This window comes from Panthera uncia (assembly GCF_023721935.1).
Source record: "Panthera uncia isolate 11264 chromosome E2 unlocalized genomic scaffold, Puncia_PCG_1.0 HiC_scaffold_19, whole genome shotgun sequence".
Taxonomy (NCBI): Eukaryota; Metazoa; Chordata; class Mammalia; order Carnivora; family Felidae; genus Panthera; species Panthera uncia.
In genome coordinates this window covers 5,042,249-5,060,464 of record NW_026057588.1, presented here as the reverse complement: position 1 = coordinate 5,060,464, position 18,216 = coordinate 5,042,249, and the positions used below count along the sequence as shown (strand labels likewise).

At 44.3% G+C, this 18,216-nt stretch overlaps 1 protein-coding gene across 3 annotated transcripts in view; it reads right to left on the bottom strand.

Moving 5' to 3' along the window:
* VSTM1 (V-set and transmembrane domain containing 1) overlaps nt 1-17,731 on the bottom strand; it is an 18,664-nt gene extending 933 nt beyond the window's left edge. The window contains exons 1-9 of one of the 3 annotated variants that reach the window (XM_049621499.1): nt 17,463-17,726; nt 12,694-12,729; nt 12,283-12,567; nt 9,055-9,093; nt 3,415-3,507; nt 3,258-3,285; nt 3,048-3,085; nt 2,908-2,945; nt 212-497 (exon numbers count right to left, since the gene is read on the bottom strand). In XM_049621499.1, coding sequence (XP_049477456.1) covers nt 465-497; nt 2,908-2,945; nt 3,048-3,085; nt 3,258-3,285; nt 3,415-3,507; nt 9,055-9,093; nt 12,283-12,567; nt 12,694-12,729; nt 17,463-17,496 — 624 coding nt within the window. In that variant the 5' untranslated portion in view covers nt 17,497-17,726 and the 3' untranslated portion in view covers nt 212-464. Of the gene's footprint in view, nt 498-2,907; nt 2,946-3,047; nt 3,086-3,257; nt 3,286-3,414; nt 3,508-9,054; nt 9,094-12,282; nt 12,568-12,693; nt 12,730-17,462 lie in introns of all 3 variants that reach the window. The other 2 variants (XM_049621501.1, XM_049621500.1) reach the window with 2 other exon arrangements.
* Nucleotides 17,732-18,216: the final 485 nt, after the last annotated feature.

Genomic DNA, 18,216 nt, shown 5'->3' with positions numbered 1-18,216 from the left:
ACCCCACAGCAATCAATGGAGTTTTCTGGGGGAACAGTTTTCTATGTATGGGGTGCCATCTAGAATTCCCTAAGTGGGTATCCTGGTACTACCAGCCCATACACATGGTATGTGTTCTTAGCCTATGTTTTAAGCCAAACTGTACTAAAGTCACACTCCAAATTTTGGGGAAATCCAGCCAGTAATTCTTTTTTTTTTATTTTTTTAACTTTTTTTAAAATTTATTTTTGAGACCAGTAATTGTTGAGAGGTGTGGAAGCAAAAAAGCAGAAACTTCATTTTATTACTATGGATTGTGAGCCAAGGACACACAGTGACCTGGTTTCCATGTGTTCAGTCACCTCCACCATCTAAAATCAAGTTCTCCTCCTTCCAGGGATCCTACAGCACTGTACGTTCACAGGATCCTGGGGGCTCCTCGGCGGGGGACAGAAGCTGCCGCAGGTGGTGCCTTGGGGTTTCGATCAGCATAGCTCACTCCCTGGGGGTCTTTCAGCCTTTGGGGAAGAGAGATGGGCATTTAGAGCTTAGCTGTCTCATATGGTACCTACAAGCCACGTATGGCTATTTACATTTAAGTGAATTAAAGTTAAATCGAACTCAAAACTCAGGTCCTCAGTCACACCAGATGCATCTCAAATGTGCACAAGCCACATGCAGCCAGTGGCTGTTGTATGAGCACAGCTTTGGGACACTTCCATCATGGCGGGAAGTCCTACTGGACAGAGCCATTCTAGGAATGGCCATGTTTCACGGATGATGAGGGTTTTGACTCTGGTTTTAATGAAACGATGCTAATGAGTGTAAGTGGGACTAATAACAGTCATTGCAAATGCATGGTTTTGAGAATAAGAACTACTATCCTTCAAGAATTCCTACTGGTTATGTAATATTACACTGTTTTTAAAGCAGTGTTATTGGGGCGCCTGGGTGGCTCAGTCGGTGAAGTGTCCGACTTCGGCTCAGGTCATGATCTCACGGTCCGTGAGTTCGAGCCCCGCGTCGGGCTCTGTGCTGACGGCTCAGAGCCTGGAGCCTGTTTCAGATTCTGTGTCTCCCTCTCTCTCTGCCCCTCCCCCGTTCATGCTCTGTCTCTCTCTGTCTCAAAAATAAATAAACGTTAAAAATTTTTTTAAAAAGTGTTATTAAGATATAATTTATGTACCATGTGTGAAATTTGATGACATTTAGTGAATCGGTAGAATGATGTGGCTGGCCATCGCCACAGTAAGTTTTAGAACATTCGTCACCCAAAAAAGTTCCCTCGTGCCTATGTGCAGTTACACCTGCTCTCCCCACCCTAGCCATAGGCCACCACTAATGTGCTTTTTCTGGAGATTTTACACAATGGAACACCACCATGGACAGTCTTCTGTATCTGGCTTTTTTTCACTTAGCAAAATGGTTTTTGCAATACATCCTTGTACCAAAGGTACCTATCACTACTTTCTTCCTTTTTTTATTGCTGAATAGAATTTCACTGTATGGAGGTAGCACATCGTAATATTATATTATTTTCATATTATGATCAACAATTTGCTAATCAATGTCATTAATCCAACGCTTAAAATAGGCCAGATTTGTTCATTGAGGCTTTATTTGCGAATCTGTGAACTATGTTTTTCCATACCTTAAAAAATTATATGCATATCTAAGTGAATGCCATGTGCATAAATACTTTTTAAACACAGCATTGAACCATTTGTACTTTTTGCTAATGCCTCTTTTTACTTGCTTTGACATAAAGAATAAACCAATGGACCTCTGTGTCCTATGGGAAAAATGTATAAACGTTATCTGTTATTGCTCTTAGAGGTAATGCTAATTAAAAAAATTTTTTTTTAATGTTTATTCATTTCTGACAGAGACAGGACGTGAGTGGAGGAGGGGCAGAGAGAGAGGGAGACACAGAATCTGAAGCTGGCTCCAGACTCCGAGCTGTCAGCACAGAGCCCGGTGCGGGGCTTGAACTCACAGACCACGAGATCATGACCTGAGCTGAAGTCAGACACTTAACGAACTGAGCCACCCAGGCGCCCCAAGGTAATGCTAATTAATGTTGAATCGCAAGTAAACAGTATTTTAAATAGAAAAAAATAATGTACATTGGTTAACATTTGTTAATTGATGCTTTTATGCCATCTGACGTTTAAAATTTGCTGGCAACTCCAGCAAACCCTTTGTGATTAGCACATCAGTGGATTCACACAGGCCTTCTCATGGGGGATTTTGATTCCCACTCGATATGGGAGGCAATGAAGGGTCCAGATCACAGGGGTTTCATGCTTTGTCTCAGACCATATTGGTAATAAATAGTAGCCATGGGCAGTTGGAGTCTTGCTACTCCGGAACAAAAAGCCCATGTATCTTTGTTGATTGAGATATAACTGACATATAACATTGTATAGGTTTTACCACTATGGTGGTAATCATGTTGCAATATATAAATGTACCAAGTGTTTATTTGATACATTTATATATTGCAACATGATTACCACCATAGTGCTAGCTAACACATGAATCCCGTCACATAATTATCATGTCTTTTCCAAGCAGTGAGAACAATTAAGATGTAATCTCTTAGCAACTCTGAAGTTCGAATACATCGTTATGGACCATGATCACAATGCTGTGCATTTCATCTCCAGAACTTACTTATCTACCAACTTTCTCACCTCCTGGTAACCACCATTCTGCCCTCAGTTTATATGAGTTTGGCTGAAGCATATGTTTTTATTTTATTTTATTTTATTTTATTTTTTGAAGCATATGTTTTTAAACACAATGTTCATTGGCCTCCGGTCAATTGTGTGAGCTGGGGGCAGTCATATAACCAGAGTGTGGGCTAAACCAGCGGGTGAACAGGGTCGGCCTATGGAGATAAGTGAACTTGTGGGGAGAACTCACCGAGACAGATGTCCTTTCCAGGTCAGATGAATCTGCATCTGTGAGAGAAAGGGGGAAAAAAATCAGTTCTCAGATTGCAGGAGTCAGACTTACCCTTCCCATCCCACCATGCCCATGTGGTTTCTTCCCTTATCACTCACCCATAGCCTCCTGCTGGGGAAGTTTGGAATGGCTGGTTCTGAGAGACAGAAACACATTAAAGTGTGGGATATGAAGACTGGGGGAGAGGATAGGGTTTTGGAGAGAAGAAGAGAGTCACAGTACGGGTTGGACAGGAGTGGGAATCACAGACACGCAAAGAGGGTCTGTGAAAGGTGGGAGGGGGCACGAGATACGTCGAGTTTATCTACCTCTTGGTGGATTCTTCATGTGACAAATCTACAAAAAAAAACACATAATAATAATAATAATAATAATAATAATACAGGGAGGAATTTATCTAATGAGAAAATCCTTCACTTCACTCCCCTTCCCCAGTGTTTTAAATCGGTGCATCCCTGAACTCACCATGCTGGGTGCATCTGTTGATGAGGAAGACGGAGAGGAAGAGGAGCAAAATGGAGAGACAGCTGCACGTGGCAGCAATGGTGGATCTGGTGGCTGGTGGGAGAGGAGCAGGTCAGACCATCAGTTTGGCTGCCCAGACACCCTGATCTGCATGTGGCAGGACAGTTGTCAGCAGCCAGACAATCGGGCTTCTAAAGCCTTCAGCTGCTGCTTCCGAGCTGGAACTTCCCATGTCTTAGGGGAGTGAATCTGACTTTCCCTTTCCCCATTCATTTTTTTTTTTAACGTTTATTTATTTTTGAGACAGAGAGAGAGACAGAGCATGAACGGGGGAGGGGCAGAGAGAGAGAGGGAGACACAGAATCTGAAACAGGCTCCAGGCTCCGAGCTGTCAGCACAGAGCCCGACTCGGGGCTCGAACTCACAGACCGTGAGATCGTGACCTGAGCTGAAGTCGGACGCTTAACCGACTGAGCCACCCAGGCGCCCCTCCCTTTCCCCATTCAAAGCGAGGATGGGAATAGTAGCTACTGACTGTACTGCATGGTGGGGGCTGGGGGGTAACCAGGTGGGCACTCCCAGAGAGGGCCTCGCCCAAGGGAAATTCCCAATCAGTGTGTCAGCCATATCAATAATAATGAAGATTTATGGGGCACCCGGGTGGCTCAATTGGTTGAGCATCCGACTTCGGCGCAGGTCATGATCTCACAGTTCGTGGGTTCAAGGCTCTGTGCTGACAGCTCAGAGCCTGGAGCCTGCTTCCGATTCTGTGTCTCCCCCTCTCTCTGCCCCTCCTCTGCTCATGCTCTGTCTCTTTCTGTCTCTCAAAAATAAATACATGTTGGGGCGCCTGGGTGGCTCAGTCGGTTAAGTGTCCGACTTCGGCTCAGGTCATGATCTCACGGTCCGTGAGTTCGAGCCCCGCGTCGGGCTCTGTGCTGACAGCTCAAAGCCTGGAGCCTGTTTCAGATTCTGCGTCTCCCTCTCTCTGACCCTCCCCCATTCATGCTCTGTCTCTCTCTGTCTCAAAAATAAATAAACGTTAAAAAAAAAGTAAAAAAAAAAAAAATACATGTTTAAAAAAAATTTTAAAAAAAAGTCACACAGCCGGGATGGGCTTCAAGTCCTGGGATGTCTAACCCTTCAGGCCAAGCGGCCCCAGGTCCGGGCAGCTCTGTGCTGGCCACTGGGTGTGGAAACCCTAGAGAAGTGAGCTCACAGTCTGGGCAGATACGCGTTTCCCCACATAACGGCGATGCTGGCAGAGGCAAGTCCCATCAGACATGAATGGAAGTCCCAACTCTCTCCCAGTTCAAGGGTTGTTTAAATGTTATACACCCCTGGGATATTATTCAGAAAATCCGACCATCTGCTACAAAGCCTATGAAACCTGGAGGGCATTATGCTAAGTGACATGAACTAAAGGCAAACACTACATGATTGGATTCCACTTACACTTGGAATCTAAAAAATTAAAAAAAATTTTTTTTTTTAAATTGAACTCATAGAAGCAGAGGGTAGATGGTTGCCAGGGACTGAGGGCAGGGTAAGTGAGGAGAAGCTTCCAGTTAAAAGATGAATAAGGGTTCCTGGGTGGCTCAGTCGGTTAAGCATCTGACTTCAGCTTAGGTCATGAGTTCGAGCCCCGCGTCGGGCTCTCTGCTGACAGCTCAGAGCCTGGAACCCGCTTCAGATTCTGTGTCTCCCTCTCTCTCTGCCCCTCCCCCGCTCATGCTGTCTCTCTCTCTCTCTCTTTCTCAAAAATGAATAAACTTAAAAAAAAACTTTAAAAAAAAAAAGGAGTAAAACAAGTTTTGAGAGAAATCCAGAGGTGATACAGGATGTGTACAGTGATTATTCAAGTTCATAAAATACATTACTTTCCTTGGTATTCACTTTTTGGGGCAACGGGAATGCCAATCAGGAGAAATATGTTCATGCAAATTCGTAACTGTTTAAATCTAATATCTAACATATACGCGTTTTAAGTCAAAATGGCACATAATAAGCAATTTTATTGCCAATCACATGAAGTTTTCCCTTTACGTGAGATCTTGAATTTACAATGAACATTTCCTGGCTGCTAGGAACATTATTTTTGAATTATCTAGATATGTCTTATTTCTAAACAGAACCACACCAGTTAGTGAGTATTTTCACAGGAGGGTTCTCTTGCTGACTGAGGCTTACTAGAATCATCTTTCGTGTGGAATTTTTCTTCCAAAATGCCTCCTATACAGAAGACCATAAGAACTGAATTTTTTTGTTTGATAGTACTTTTTTTCAGTCTTTTAAATTTGGAAAGAATGTGAACACATCGACTCTGTTTGCATTCAAAAGAAGCGAATAAAAATTACTTATAAAAGACAACATGGGGGGCGCCTGGGTGGCTCAGTCGGTTAAGTGTCTGACTTCAGCTCAGGTCACGATCTCGCAGTCCGCGAGTTCGAGCCCCGCGTCGGGCTCTGGGCTGATGGCTCAGAGCCTGGAGCCTGCTTCCGATTCTGTGTCTCCCTCTCTCTCTGTCCCTCCCCCGTTCGTGCTCTGTCTCTCTCTGTCTCAAAAATAAATAAACGTTAAAAAAAATTAAAAATAAAAAAGACAACATGGGGTGCCTGGGTGGCGCAGTTGGTTGGGCGTCTGCCTTCGGCTCAGGTCATGACATCACAGTCCGTGAGTTCGAGCCCCACATCGGGCTCTGTGCTGACAGCTCAGAGCCTGGAGCCCGTTTCGGATTCTGTGTCTCCCTCTCTCTGTGCCCCTCCCTGTCTCACACTCTGTCTCTCGCTCTCACAAAAATAAATAAATATTAAATTTTTTTAAAAAGGTGAATAAATTCTGGACATGTAATGTATCGTATGGTGACAGTAGTTGATATTGTATAATTGAAATTTGCTTAAAGACATCTTAAGCATTCTTACTAAAAAAAAAAAGGGGGGTGAGTACGTGAGGGGCAGGTGCATTCATTCACTTGATGGGGGGATTCCTTTCACGGCGTACTTGTACTCCCAACCATCACGGGGCACACTTTAAATACCTTCTTTTATTTCCCGATTACAGCTCCATAAAGATGGGGCCGGAAGGAGAGGGGTGGGGTGAGAATACCTGACTCACAGAGCTGGATAATGATGGAAGGTGAGAGTACTGGCTTTACAACGCTCAGTCTAGAATCTGACTCACCATGTAGGATAATGAGATCGCAGTGATAATGATTATTTTCTCCCCCGATATCCCGCCCACACCTGTCTCCCTCTGTAGCAGATGATGCTGATACTCCTCCTTCCCTGCTCCCCCAGATCCCTTTGCCGTTTTTATGCACTCTGGATTGTGGTTTCCTGCCTTAAGCCCTGGCTGCCCGTGTGTGTCACCTTCTCCATCTCCTGCACTTTCCCGTGGCATTGAGCAAAAGACACTCACTCGTGTTCTGTCCTTTTCTTCTCATGCCTTCTTCCCCCGTGCCCTCTACAATATCGTTTCCACGCTCATACTTATGTGAGAGTCTGCTTCTAGCAGCCCTGAATCCAACACACCCTCAAACACAGCAATCTATCAGCACATCACCAGGGACGTGAGACACAGGGCAGGAGCAGCTCTTCCCGGACTAACAAGGCCCCGAATGGATGCAGAGAAGCTTCAACCTTCATCTAGCCTAGATTTCTCTCCCACAGCAGCTCACTAGAAATGAGAAGTAAACTATTACAAGACTTTCCTCTTCCTATGGCCCCACACCCATCGATCTGAGCTCACCCTGAGATGTCCACATATCCTGGCCAAATTTCACATCCATGTTTACAAGTTGCCAGAATAAACTACAAAGGGTCTCTGGTGTTGGTGTGAAGGAATCAGACGAGCAAAGGGATACAGCTCGACATGGGGCGTAAATAAAGTCACAGGCACAGAAGAGAAGACTGGCCTCGTATGCGGGCTGGGGACATCCTGTCTGAGCTTAAAGGCTTTATTCTGTTTAGAATTGCGGCGGTATAAATTTGAACACAGAAAGCACATCTTAAGAAGACACCCACTAAGGTGTCTATAATAAAAGGAAAATAAGGGTTGGCAAGGATATGGAGATATTGGAACCCACATGCATTACTGGTGGGAATGTAAAATGGGGCGGCCACGTTGGGAAATAACTTGGCCGTTTCTCAAAAAGTTAAATGTAGAGTTAACATATGCCCTTCCAATTCTACCCATGGGTAGATACCGAAGAAAAATTGGGAGCGGGGACTCAAACAGGTACGTGCACACCAATGCTCAGGGTAGAATTATTGCGATACCAAAAAGGTATGAACAACCCAAATGTCCACCATGGGGATGGGGAGACACCGCTTAACAGGCTGGCGATTTCATTTGGGGGTGATGAGAATGTTCTGGAATTGTATAGTGGCTGTGGCTGCACAGCCTTGCAAACATACTAAAATGCCACTGAGTCATATCCTTCAAAAGGGTGAATTTAGGGAGTGTGAGTTATGTATCAATCAAAAAGAAAGAAAATAACGCGAGAGCCGAAATCACCGTTTCTCTTCCTCTTTCCCCTCCGACACCATCCCTCGCACTTCCTGCTCTATTTCTGACCCTTTCATGCTCCTGGATGCTATCAGATTTCATATCTCTCCAAAAAGACATTCCTGGCATGCATTATGGTCCTAAAGCTGGAGTAGAAATCATTTCCCAAGTCTGCTAATCCTGAATAAACACATTTTCAAAGACTATTACTTATTTTGCAAGGACATTTTGGGAGATACCTTTAAAAAAAAAAAAAGCTGGTTATGTCAGTGTCAACTCTAATGACAGCCCTGAACAATTTTGGCTCTTTGGAGTAGCTTATAGGGAGGTTACAAGTTGCAGAAATTAAAGATGAGTAAGCACCTAGTTGCCAATTTACATTATATATTTGGCCATTAAAATCTGGATGAGCTCCTGTTTTCATCCAAAGATGTCAAAAGCTCTAACTTTTACAGGCATCTCTGAGGATAGAATCTTAGCCAATTCTTCATGGAAAAGCAGCATCAGAGAAAAGTAACTGAATGTTCAGCTGTGTTTGAGAATTTAGAAGTTTTTTTTTTAATAATTTTTTTAACGTTTATTTATTTTTGAGACAGAGAGAGACAGAGCATGAACAGGGGAGGGTCAGAGAGAGGGAGACACAGAATCTGAAACAGGCTCCAGGCTCTGAGCTGTCAGCACAGAGCCCGACGCGGGGCTCGAACCCACAGACCGCGAGATCGTGACCTGAGCCGAAGTCGGCCGCTTAACCGACTGAGCCACCCAGGTGCCCCGAGAATTTAGAAGTTTTAGCAAGTCCTTTGGTCATACATATTCCCAAAGCACGTGGACTCCACAGCATAGGGATCGTGCTGCCCAAACCAGACACACAAGCTCATCCCCATTCTTCCCAAAACTCCACCATAGTGTTTTCATTATGTAAAATGACAAACGATGCACCTTGTCCTGTCTTACTCATCAGATTTTTATGAACCCAGGAGGAGCTCAGCAGTCATTGCCCAAGAGAGGCAATCATCCTCCCAATCGCGTTGAGAAATCATGCATCGAGATGCTTCTTGTGCCTTTTAATCAAAAAGGATCCCCTGTCTCATGAGGTGGGTATAATTTGGAAAAGCATTCTTCAATTTATCTTACCTTTTCCCCCTGGAGGGGCTCTGCGTTTTTTGCGGTCATCTAGAAAACAGGAGGTAAGAAAAAAAATCACAATGATTGTGTGGGGATCTTGGGGTCCTATGTCCTCATGTCCCACTTACGGACTCTATGCCTTCTTTGGGAAGCAGAGAATGTCTTCCCCACTCTTGGGATGCTCACTGGGTTCGCAAACCAGGGTCAGAATATGAGATTGCTCTTTCTAATATTCTTGGAGTTTTGATATTATTTCTAATACCAAAAATATTTATATGACCCCACTAATTCCCCCCTCCCCTTCCAATCCTATTCCTTGCCAGTCTTCCCTATCTCAGGCAAGGGCACTGTCATTTTGCAAATATTCTCTCCCATTTGGTTAAGTTTTCTTATCTTGTTGACTATTTCTTTAGCCACGCAGAAGCTTTTTAGCTTGATGCCTTCCCACTTGTTTATTTTTGCCTTTTTTAAATTTTTTTTATAAATTTTTTTAATAACATTTATTTTTGAGACAGAGAGAGACAGAGCATGAATGGGGGAGGGTCAGAGAGAGGGAGACACAGAATCTGAAACAGGCTCCAGGCTCTGAGCTGTCAGCACAGAGCCCGACACGAGGCTCGAACTCACAGCCCTCACGGACCGCGAGATCATGACCTGAGCTGAATGAAGTCGGCCGCCCAACTGACTGAGCCACCCAGGCGCCCCTATTTTTGCCTTTTTAATGCTTTTTGTGTCATATCTGAAAACCTCATTGCCAAGATTAAGCAAAGGAGTTTTCCCCTGTTTTCTTCGAGGGGTTTTATGGTGTGGGGTCTTATGTTTAAGTCTCTACTACGTTTTGAATGGATTTTTGTGAGTGGTGTAAGATAGGGGTCCAATTTCATTCTTCTGGCATCCAGTTCTCCCAACACCGTTTATTGAAGAGACTACCCTCACCCCACTGCGTATTTTTGGCTCCCCTACCAAATGTTAGTTGATTGTATACGTGAGGCTTGAACTCTGGGCTCTTGGTTTTGTTTTGCTGGTCTATGTGTCTATTTTTATGCCAGTACCGTACCATTTGGATTACTGTAGCTTTCTAGTATAGTTTGAAATTAGGATGTGTGATACCCCCGACTTTGTTCTTTCTCCGTATTTCTTTGACCATTCAGGATCCAGCATTTTTCTTGGTTGAGTCGTTAGGATTTTCCATATGTAAGATTACGTCATCTGCAAATAAAGACAGTTCTACTTCTTCCTTTCCAGTTTGGATGCCTCTTACTTCTTTGTCTTGTTTGATTGCTTTATTGCTACATTGAATGGAAGTGGTGAGAGCGGACATCCTTGTCTTGCTTCTGATGTTAGAGGAAAAGCTTTCGACCTTTCCCCTTCGAGTATGATGCCAACTGTGGACTTGCGTATGTCCTTTGTTACGTTGAGATGTATTCCTTCTATACCCCATTTGTGGAGAGTTTTTAATTTTGAAAGTATGTTGTATTTTGTCAAATACCTTTTCTGCATCTACTGAGATGATCGTATGACTTCTGTCCTTCTTTCACTAATGTGGTCTATCGCATTTATTGATTGTATATGTTGAACCATCCTCATACCACAGGGACAAATCCCACTTAACCATGACGTGTAACCTTAATGTGCTGTTGAACTTGGTTGCTAATGTTTTTTGGGGAATGTCTGCATCTATGTTCATCAGGGATATTATATTGCTCCGTAGTTTTCTTTTAGTGTTGCTGTCTGGCTTTGGTATCGGTGATGCCGGCCTCATGAAATGAGAGTAGGAGTGTTCCCTCCTCTTCCATTTTTGGGAAGACTCTGAGAAGGATTTGCATTATTTTTTCTTTAAATGTCTGGTGGAATTCATAAGTGAAACCTTCTGGTTGGTCCTGGGCTCTTCTTCATTGGGAGGTTTTTGATTTTTGAGGTACTCTCCTTCTCTGTTATTGATCTGTTCAGACTTTCTATTTCTTCATGATTCAGTCTTGGTTTGTAGATGTCCACACAGGTTCCCTTGTCCATAAGTTATTGATCACATCTCCAGGTGCTTCCAGACCATGGCCAATAGGACCTGGAAATAATTTACAGTCTCCTGCAGGTTCCACAGCTGGTACTGAGGTCTGTCTGCCTACTACTCAACTCACAGGTGGGTGAGACTCCTCTTGGGTCCCTTGGTGTTTGGTGCCGGATCCCACAACTCCCACAAAAGCACTTTTGTTTGTGCATGGATGCCACATTTCTGTTGTTGGCATGGAAGATTGGTACAAAAATGAGGGATGTCTTATGCTGCCACGATGCTCAGTTTGGATTTTCTTATTTTCTCAACTTGTAGTGGCTCTGCCATCACCGTTTTCAGCAGAACAATATCCATACATTTGGTTCTGCTGTATGGAATCAGAGTCTCACACTGTGACCTGGAATTGTCTCGGGATCTATGCTGAGTAAGAAGGAAGGTTTTAGGATTGATCCTGAAGAGTACAACGCAACGGGGGTAAAGGGGAGGACCAGGGTTTCCCTGGGGACATTCTTACCCATCTCTGTATTAACCATGTCTTTTATTTTCTGTATTTGATTCTTTGACATTTTGGGACCTTGCTGACCCTGGAGATATTCCCCTCCCAGGGTATCTACTTCCTAGAGATAGGAGACAGCTCCCCCTCAAGCACGCCTCTCAAATGCAACCCAAGCAATCCAGAACTCACACTCTTGACCACCTCCTCTATGGCTCCCACCCTCTGGACCACTATTCCCCTGCCCTAATGACTCCAGGGTCAGATACGAGACACTCAGGGACAGCCTCTATACCCCAGAGCCAATCTTAAGCCTGTTCCTTCCCACAGAAACCACAGTAGAGGTTCCTACCCCATCTTCTCCCTCCCTCTGCTTCCTGACTAGCCCTGGTGCTTCTCTGTGTGGTCCTGCATGGCATCCCCCTCTTGGAAACTCTAACAAACACTTTTTTTTCCCCAGTGACAATCACATCTCCATCTTTGGTCATACTTCAAATTTTCTGTTAATACCTATATTCTAAAACACCCTCCACACCCACCTCATTGATACCCATTCGGAATCTCTGATGAGAACTGGTCACCAAATTCAGTTCCCATTCCCGCCTTCCCCCAATTCTCTACACTCAAGCAGTCACAGCTGTCTTTTTGTTTCCTGGACTCTTCTCTCCCCAGCCAGGTTCCATCACAGGAAAAGGAATATGTGCCTCAAGGGCAAACCTGAAGCTGCCTTTCTCACCTGTGACCTCCAGCTGCAGGTGTTCACTCTCCTCTGACCACTCCTGGGAGTCCATTGTCTTGTAGGCACAAAAGTACGTCCCAGCATCCTTTGGCTCCAGGTGAGTGAGGAGGAATTCAGCCTCATATCCTGCAGATCTCTGCTCCTGTCTGTACCCAGAGTCCTGCAGCTTCCCCAGCATGAATGTCACATTGTGGCGGTGACCCAGGCACCTCAAGGTCACGTTATGTCCCTGTTCAACCACTGGGCTGGGCAAGGCACTGAGGTAGGGTTTGGTAAGTGTCTCTGGAAAGAATTCAGAGTTAGTATGAATCTTCCAAGTGATGACTGCCAATGCCCTCCCAGAATTGAGAGGATCAGACAGAAAACTTGGGATGCAGGAACAGATCAAGTGTATGCAAGAAAACTCACCATTCTTTTTCTCATCTTCAAAGCCCAGGGAAAGCCCTGGAAGAGAAACTCTCATTAGACATGAGTTTATATACTCATCTTAGAGTACAAATCAGGCAGATGATGTGTGACTAATTTGTTAAAGATCCATCCCATTTCTTGAAGGTACTTCCTTGGGTTGATTTAAAAAAAATTTTTTTTAATGTTTATTTATCTTTGAAAGAGAGATAGTGACAGAACACGAGCAGGGGAGGGGCTGAGAGAGAGAGAGGGAGACACAGAATCCGAAGCAGGCTCCAGGCTCTGAGCTGTCAGCACAGAGCCCGATGCGGGGCTCAAACTCACAGACTGCAAGATCATGACCCGAGCCGAAGTCAGACGCTTAACCAACTGAGCCACCCAGGTGTCCCTCCTTGGGTTTATTTTTTACCTTTTGCTTATGTCCCATTGTTTCTCATTCAGGAGTTATGTTTATGTACCAAATTCCAGTAACCTTTCCTGATTTATTGTGTTGCTTTCACAATTAGTCTTTTCTTTCACCATCTAGAAATCATTGCACACTTACCTATATTTTCCTCTCCTGTCTTGTATGATGGCAGTTTTCACCCTTACCACTTAAATGATGCAATGGTTATTTTATTGTGGAGTATGAGTGGAGGGTTTCCTCTCTGGAGAGGAAGTTGCTCTCTCTAACAAAGTTCTTCTTTTCACGAAGAATTCAAGACATTCGTGGTTTTAAATGCTTTCTTCACTCTTGGCTTTGATCTTGACAAACATCAGCCCCTCCCTCTCCTGTGTTCTGTTCTATTTATTTCATTCTGGGACAGGAACATCATCCCATGGATGAAAATATGGGAAACCAGTCTTGGGGTCTGCCAAGAGTTGAAGCTAGAATTTCTCAATGCAAGAGTATCTCAAGACATCTGGCCTTTGTTTAAACTCAGAGGTCAGCTCACAACAGGGACCCCCAAGCTTCACCTAGAAGGAAGGAGGTGGAGTGTAGACAGTGTGCTGAGAGGGCACTTGCAGTGACGTCTGGGATTAGTAGGTAGGAAATCATCCTCTGGGTGGTCAGGGAGTCCTAGGTCTCATGGTCCCTTTTTAGTGCCCCCCACACACACCAATCCTGCTTTCAGACTCATGATATCTCAGCTCTGATATCAGCCAATATTCTGCTCAAATAGTGATTCGCTTAAACACACACACGCACACACACACACACAAACATACAGTTGCCTTTAGTTCATTTTACATTGTGAAACCCTACCAGAGAATAGAAAGTGAGGGAGGGGTCCTCTTTCCTTGTCAAATAAAATTGTGTATATTTAAGTTCTACAATATGATGATTTTATATCTATCATCTATCAATCAATGATTACCACCTTCAAGCTAGTTAACACCTCCATCACCTCATATAGTTACCCTTTGTGAGTGTGTGTGTGTGTGTGTGTGTGTGTGTGGTGAGAATACAGAATCATTAACTCAAGTCCCCATATGGCGCATTGGATTCCTCAGAACTTGTCTATCTCTCCTAACAAGGGACGACAGCTGACTTAGACAAGGAAGACTGAAATGGAGAAAGCTGTCATTAAGGGGAAGAAACCCACTGGCATTCAGGATAACCTGAAAAAGCACATTTCCCAGGAAGTAATTACAATAGAGAAACTACCAATGATCAAGTATCTGTCATTTGGCTGAGACTTTACATTTGGCTGATATTTGCCCACCTCTACCACGTATCCTACATCTAACACTTAGAATGGCCTTTACAGACATCAAATGGAGAGCTGTACAATGTCCAGCCTAGTTAGGGGCTATAACCTTTACTGAGATAGGAAGGAGTGGGGGCCCTAGAAACCACAGTTCCCTAAAAACTAATGTGATACTGTGATTTATGGTAAGAAACACATTTGGTTTCTGTCCTGGTTCCTGGCACAGAGGTCCTGAAACCCTTGGAATTTTCTAAGTGTTGAAAGCGATAAGCATTCTTTCATTATGTAAATGAAGGGACTTTTGGACCACACCTAAGGATGGGGGCTGGTTGCCAAGGGAATCAACCCTAGGAGGACAAGGCTGGAACTTTCAGTCCCACCTCACTGACCTCTGGGGAGGGGAGAGGGGCTGGAGATGGAATCAATCACCAATGGCCAATAATTTTATCAACCATGCCTATGGAATGAAACCTCTATAAAAGCTCTAAAGGACGAGTTCAGAGAGCTTCCAGGTTGGTGAACATATGGAGGTGCAGGGAGAATGGTGCACCTGGAGAAGACATGAAAACTCTGTGCTCTTTCCCCATACCTGGCCCTCCACACCTCTTCCATCTGGCTGTTCCAGAGCCATATATATTTATATTTTTATATTTATAATATTCTAGTAATATAGTAAGTAAAATATTTCTGTGAATTCTATGAGCTTCTCTAGCAAACTAATTGGACAAAAGAGGGGGTCATGGGAACTCCTGATATATAAACAGTTGATCAGAAGCCCAGGTGACCACCTGAACTGGTGACTGGCACCTGAAATGGAGAGGGGCGTTCTTGTAGAACTGACACCTTACCTATAGGATCTGATGCTACCTCCAGCTAGATAGTATCACAATTGAGTGAAATTATAGTATACCCAACTGGTGTTTAAGACTTGCTTGGCGGTGTCAGGGTCCCACCCTCACACATTAGAACTGGGTGCCAAACTTGGGTCTCCCAGTTACTGTTAAATTACAACTTAACAGATCCTTTGAACTCATCATCTGGAAAGCTTGAAAATTTTTATGTAAAAGATTATTCAGATTATAGTATATTATATAAAATATTATCTTATTCCATTATAGAAAGAAATGTCACAGCGATACATGCTGCACCATGGATGGACCTTACAAATATACCAAGAAAAAGAAGCCAGACATGAAAGGTCACACATCATATGATTCCATTTACATGATATGTCCAGAATAGCTAAATCTAGAGAGACAGAGTAGATTGATGACTGCCAGGGTCTGGGGGAAGGGTTAGGGTTAGGGTTAGGGTTAGGATGATGAGTGACTGCCTTGTAGGTATAGTATTTCCTTTAAGGGTGATGAAGTCATTTTGTGATGGTTACATAACAATGTGAATGTCTACCATGCCACTAAATTGAATACTTTAAAATGGTTACTCTCATGTGAACTGTACCTCAATACATTTAAACATTTTTATGTAAGTTGGGTACTTTTGCCCTAAAGATGCACAAAGATTCAGGTATCAAAAGTCCACCTGAAATAAGATTAAGTGGAAATGCCTAGTTGTATCGCAAGCAACCTCCGTCAAGTGCAATGGTGGATCTGGCTGGCCTCTAGAGCCATCTGATCCAGGGATTCAGTGCTGTTAGGGCCTTTTCTCTTCACTGGCATGCATCACTCCCTCTGAATATGGTCAGGATAGGACCAAGAGCCTGGGAGCGGGGCTGAGGGCAACTACAGTCTGGCATCTTTGGAAGGTCACTTCATAGAGGACCAAAATTTATCTGTGTCCCGATGCCAGTTTGAGAAACTTCCCGACAGAACTGGGCTGGCTTGCTTTGCATCATCCCTGGAATAATGATTATGGTCAAAGAGGAGGACAGTCTTATGGGTTGATTTGTGTCCCCCTCAAAAGATATGTTCAAGTCCTAATATGTTATTTGGAAATAGTGTTATTGGAGAGTAGGATGGCCCCCTAAGTCTGCATAAGAAGAGGTGGAGAGACATGGAGACAGACACAGAGGGAAGACGGCCATTTGAAGACACGAGAGATCCCAGCAAAGTATCTACAGACAAGGAGCCCAAGGACTGCCTGCCATCCCCAGAAGCGAGGAGAGCTGGGAACAGATTCTCCCTTTGAGCCTCAGAGCCCTCACAAGGCCAGCTCTGCACCTTGATCTTGGACTTCTGGCCTCCAGAACTGCGAGAGAATACATTTTTATGGTTTTAAGCCACTTGGCTTGTGGCACTTTGTGACAGCAGCCCCAGGAAATGAATATGGGCAGGAAAAGGTCAGTCTCTTGACTTCCCAGATTATTCTGCCCTACAGCGGGAGGTTTGGGGTACAGTGACTGACAGCCACCCCAGAAGCTCAAATGTGTGTGTGGGAGGAACAATACCCCAAAGGGAAGGTCTATACCCCAGAAGAAGGAGGAAGGAACTGGGGCAGATGAGAAGTCCTGCTGTCCTCCACACACACCCTTCACCTCCTACTCACGAAACAGGGAGGAAGTAGGGGCTTGGTCAGTGGAGCTGCTGGTTCAAAGTCTAGAGCTCCTGTGTGACCAAGCCACAGTTATAATCGAGGCGTTCCTTTCTACAGGCTCAGATCCATCTGATTACATCATGTTCAAGTTGAGGACAGTTAAAATCAGGCTGAGGATAGGGCTGGCCAGAAAATTTTCATGTCATCCATTGTCTGCAACATAACTCTTCACCGAATTCCTGATTTGTACCCAAACTCACCACTCTACACTGTACATACCCCACCCTCCTATATGCCTACAAGCATTCATGGCAAGACTGGTATTTAGACAAAACAGGTTTGGGGACCCCATGGGAGCTCTGCATTTCACAGCCGAGTAAACCAGGGTGTCACTACACATCTCTGAACCTTGGTTCCTCATTCCTTATGTGCAAGCACCAGTACAGAGGCATGTTGTACCACAGCCCACCAAAGTCTGACAGGTGGCATGTGTCTAAGACACAGAAGCCATCAATTCACATCAACCTCCACTTCGTGGTAAATTTTCTCACCCACCCAAACCCATCCATCCCAGTCCTGGAGACTTACCGAGGCAAAGCAAGGACAGGAATTCTGTGATCATAGTGTCCCTTCCACCCAGACCGAGATCCTGTCTTCAGTTTTATAGTTCAAAGGAAGAAGGGGGACTGGGCCATCATGGCTCCCTCCTGCCACTTTGTGCCCAGGCTGTGTGGGTAGAGGTTTCACCCTGACACTTTGGTTCTCCACCACCTGGTGTAGAGTTTCCTTCTCACAACCAAGCCAGGAAATGATCAATGACAACATCTCCTTCATAAATCCAGTGTGTGTGGCTCCAGCTCCACCCACCCCAAGATCTGTCTTATCTCATCTAAAGTCCTGACCAAGATATTTTCTTTTACAAAAAAATAATAATTGTCTTGGAAAACGTTTTAGAGTTGCAAAAAAAAAAAATACAGGGTTCCCATGTGCCCATCAACCAGCTTTCCCTAATGGTAATAGAAGTACAGTACATTATCAAACCCAGAAATTTAGCATCAGCACAATACAGTGGCTGGGCAAGCACATGGTAACGTCTAAAATGCAGGAGTCTCTGGTAAAAGCTGGGTACCCGCTGCCCGTGAGAGCAGGTTGGTCAACAAGAAAGCAGAAATGGATGTCTGCCTTTGAAGCTGAGTAAACTTGTCTCTTAGTAAACCTTGACAAATGGGTCACACATTGGATTTTTAGTGTGCTTTCTTTTACAGAAGAGAAAGTAATCAAGGGAAATTGGAAAGCTTCCATTCAATTTTTTTTCCCCTCACGGGGAGAGTGTAATTCCATT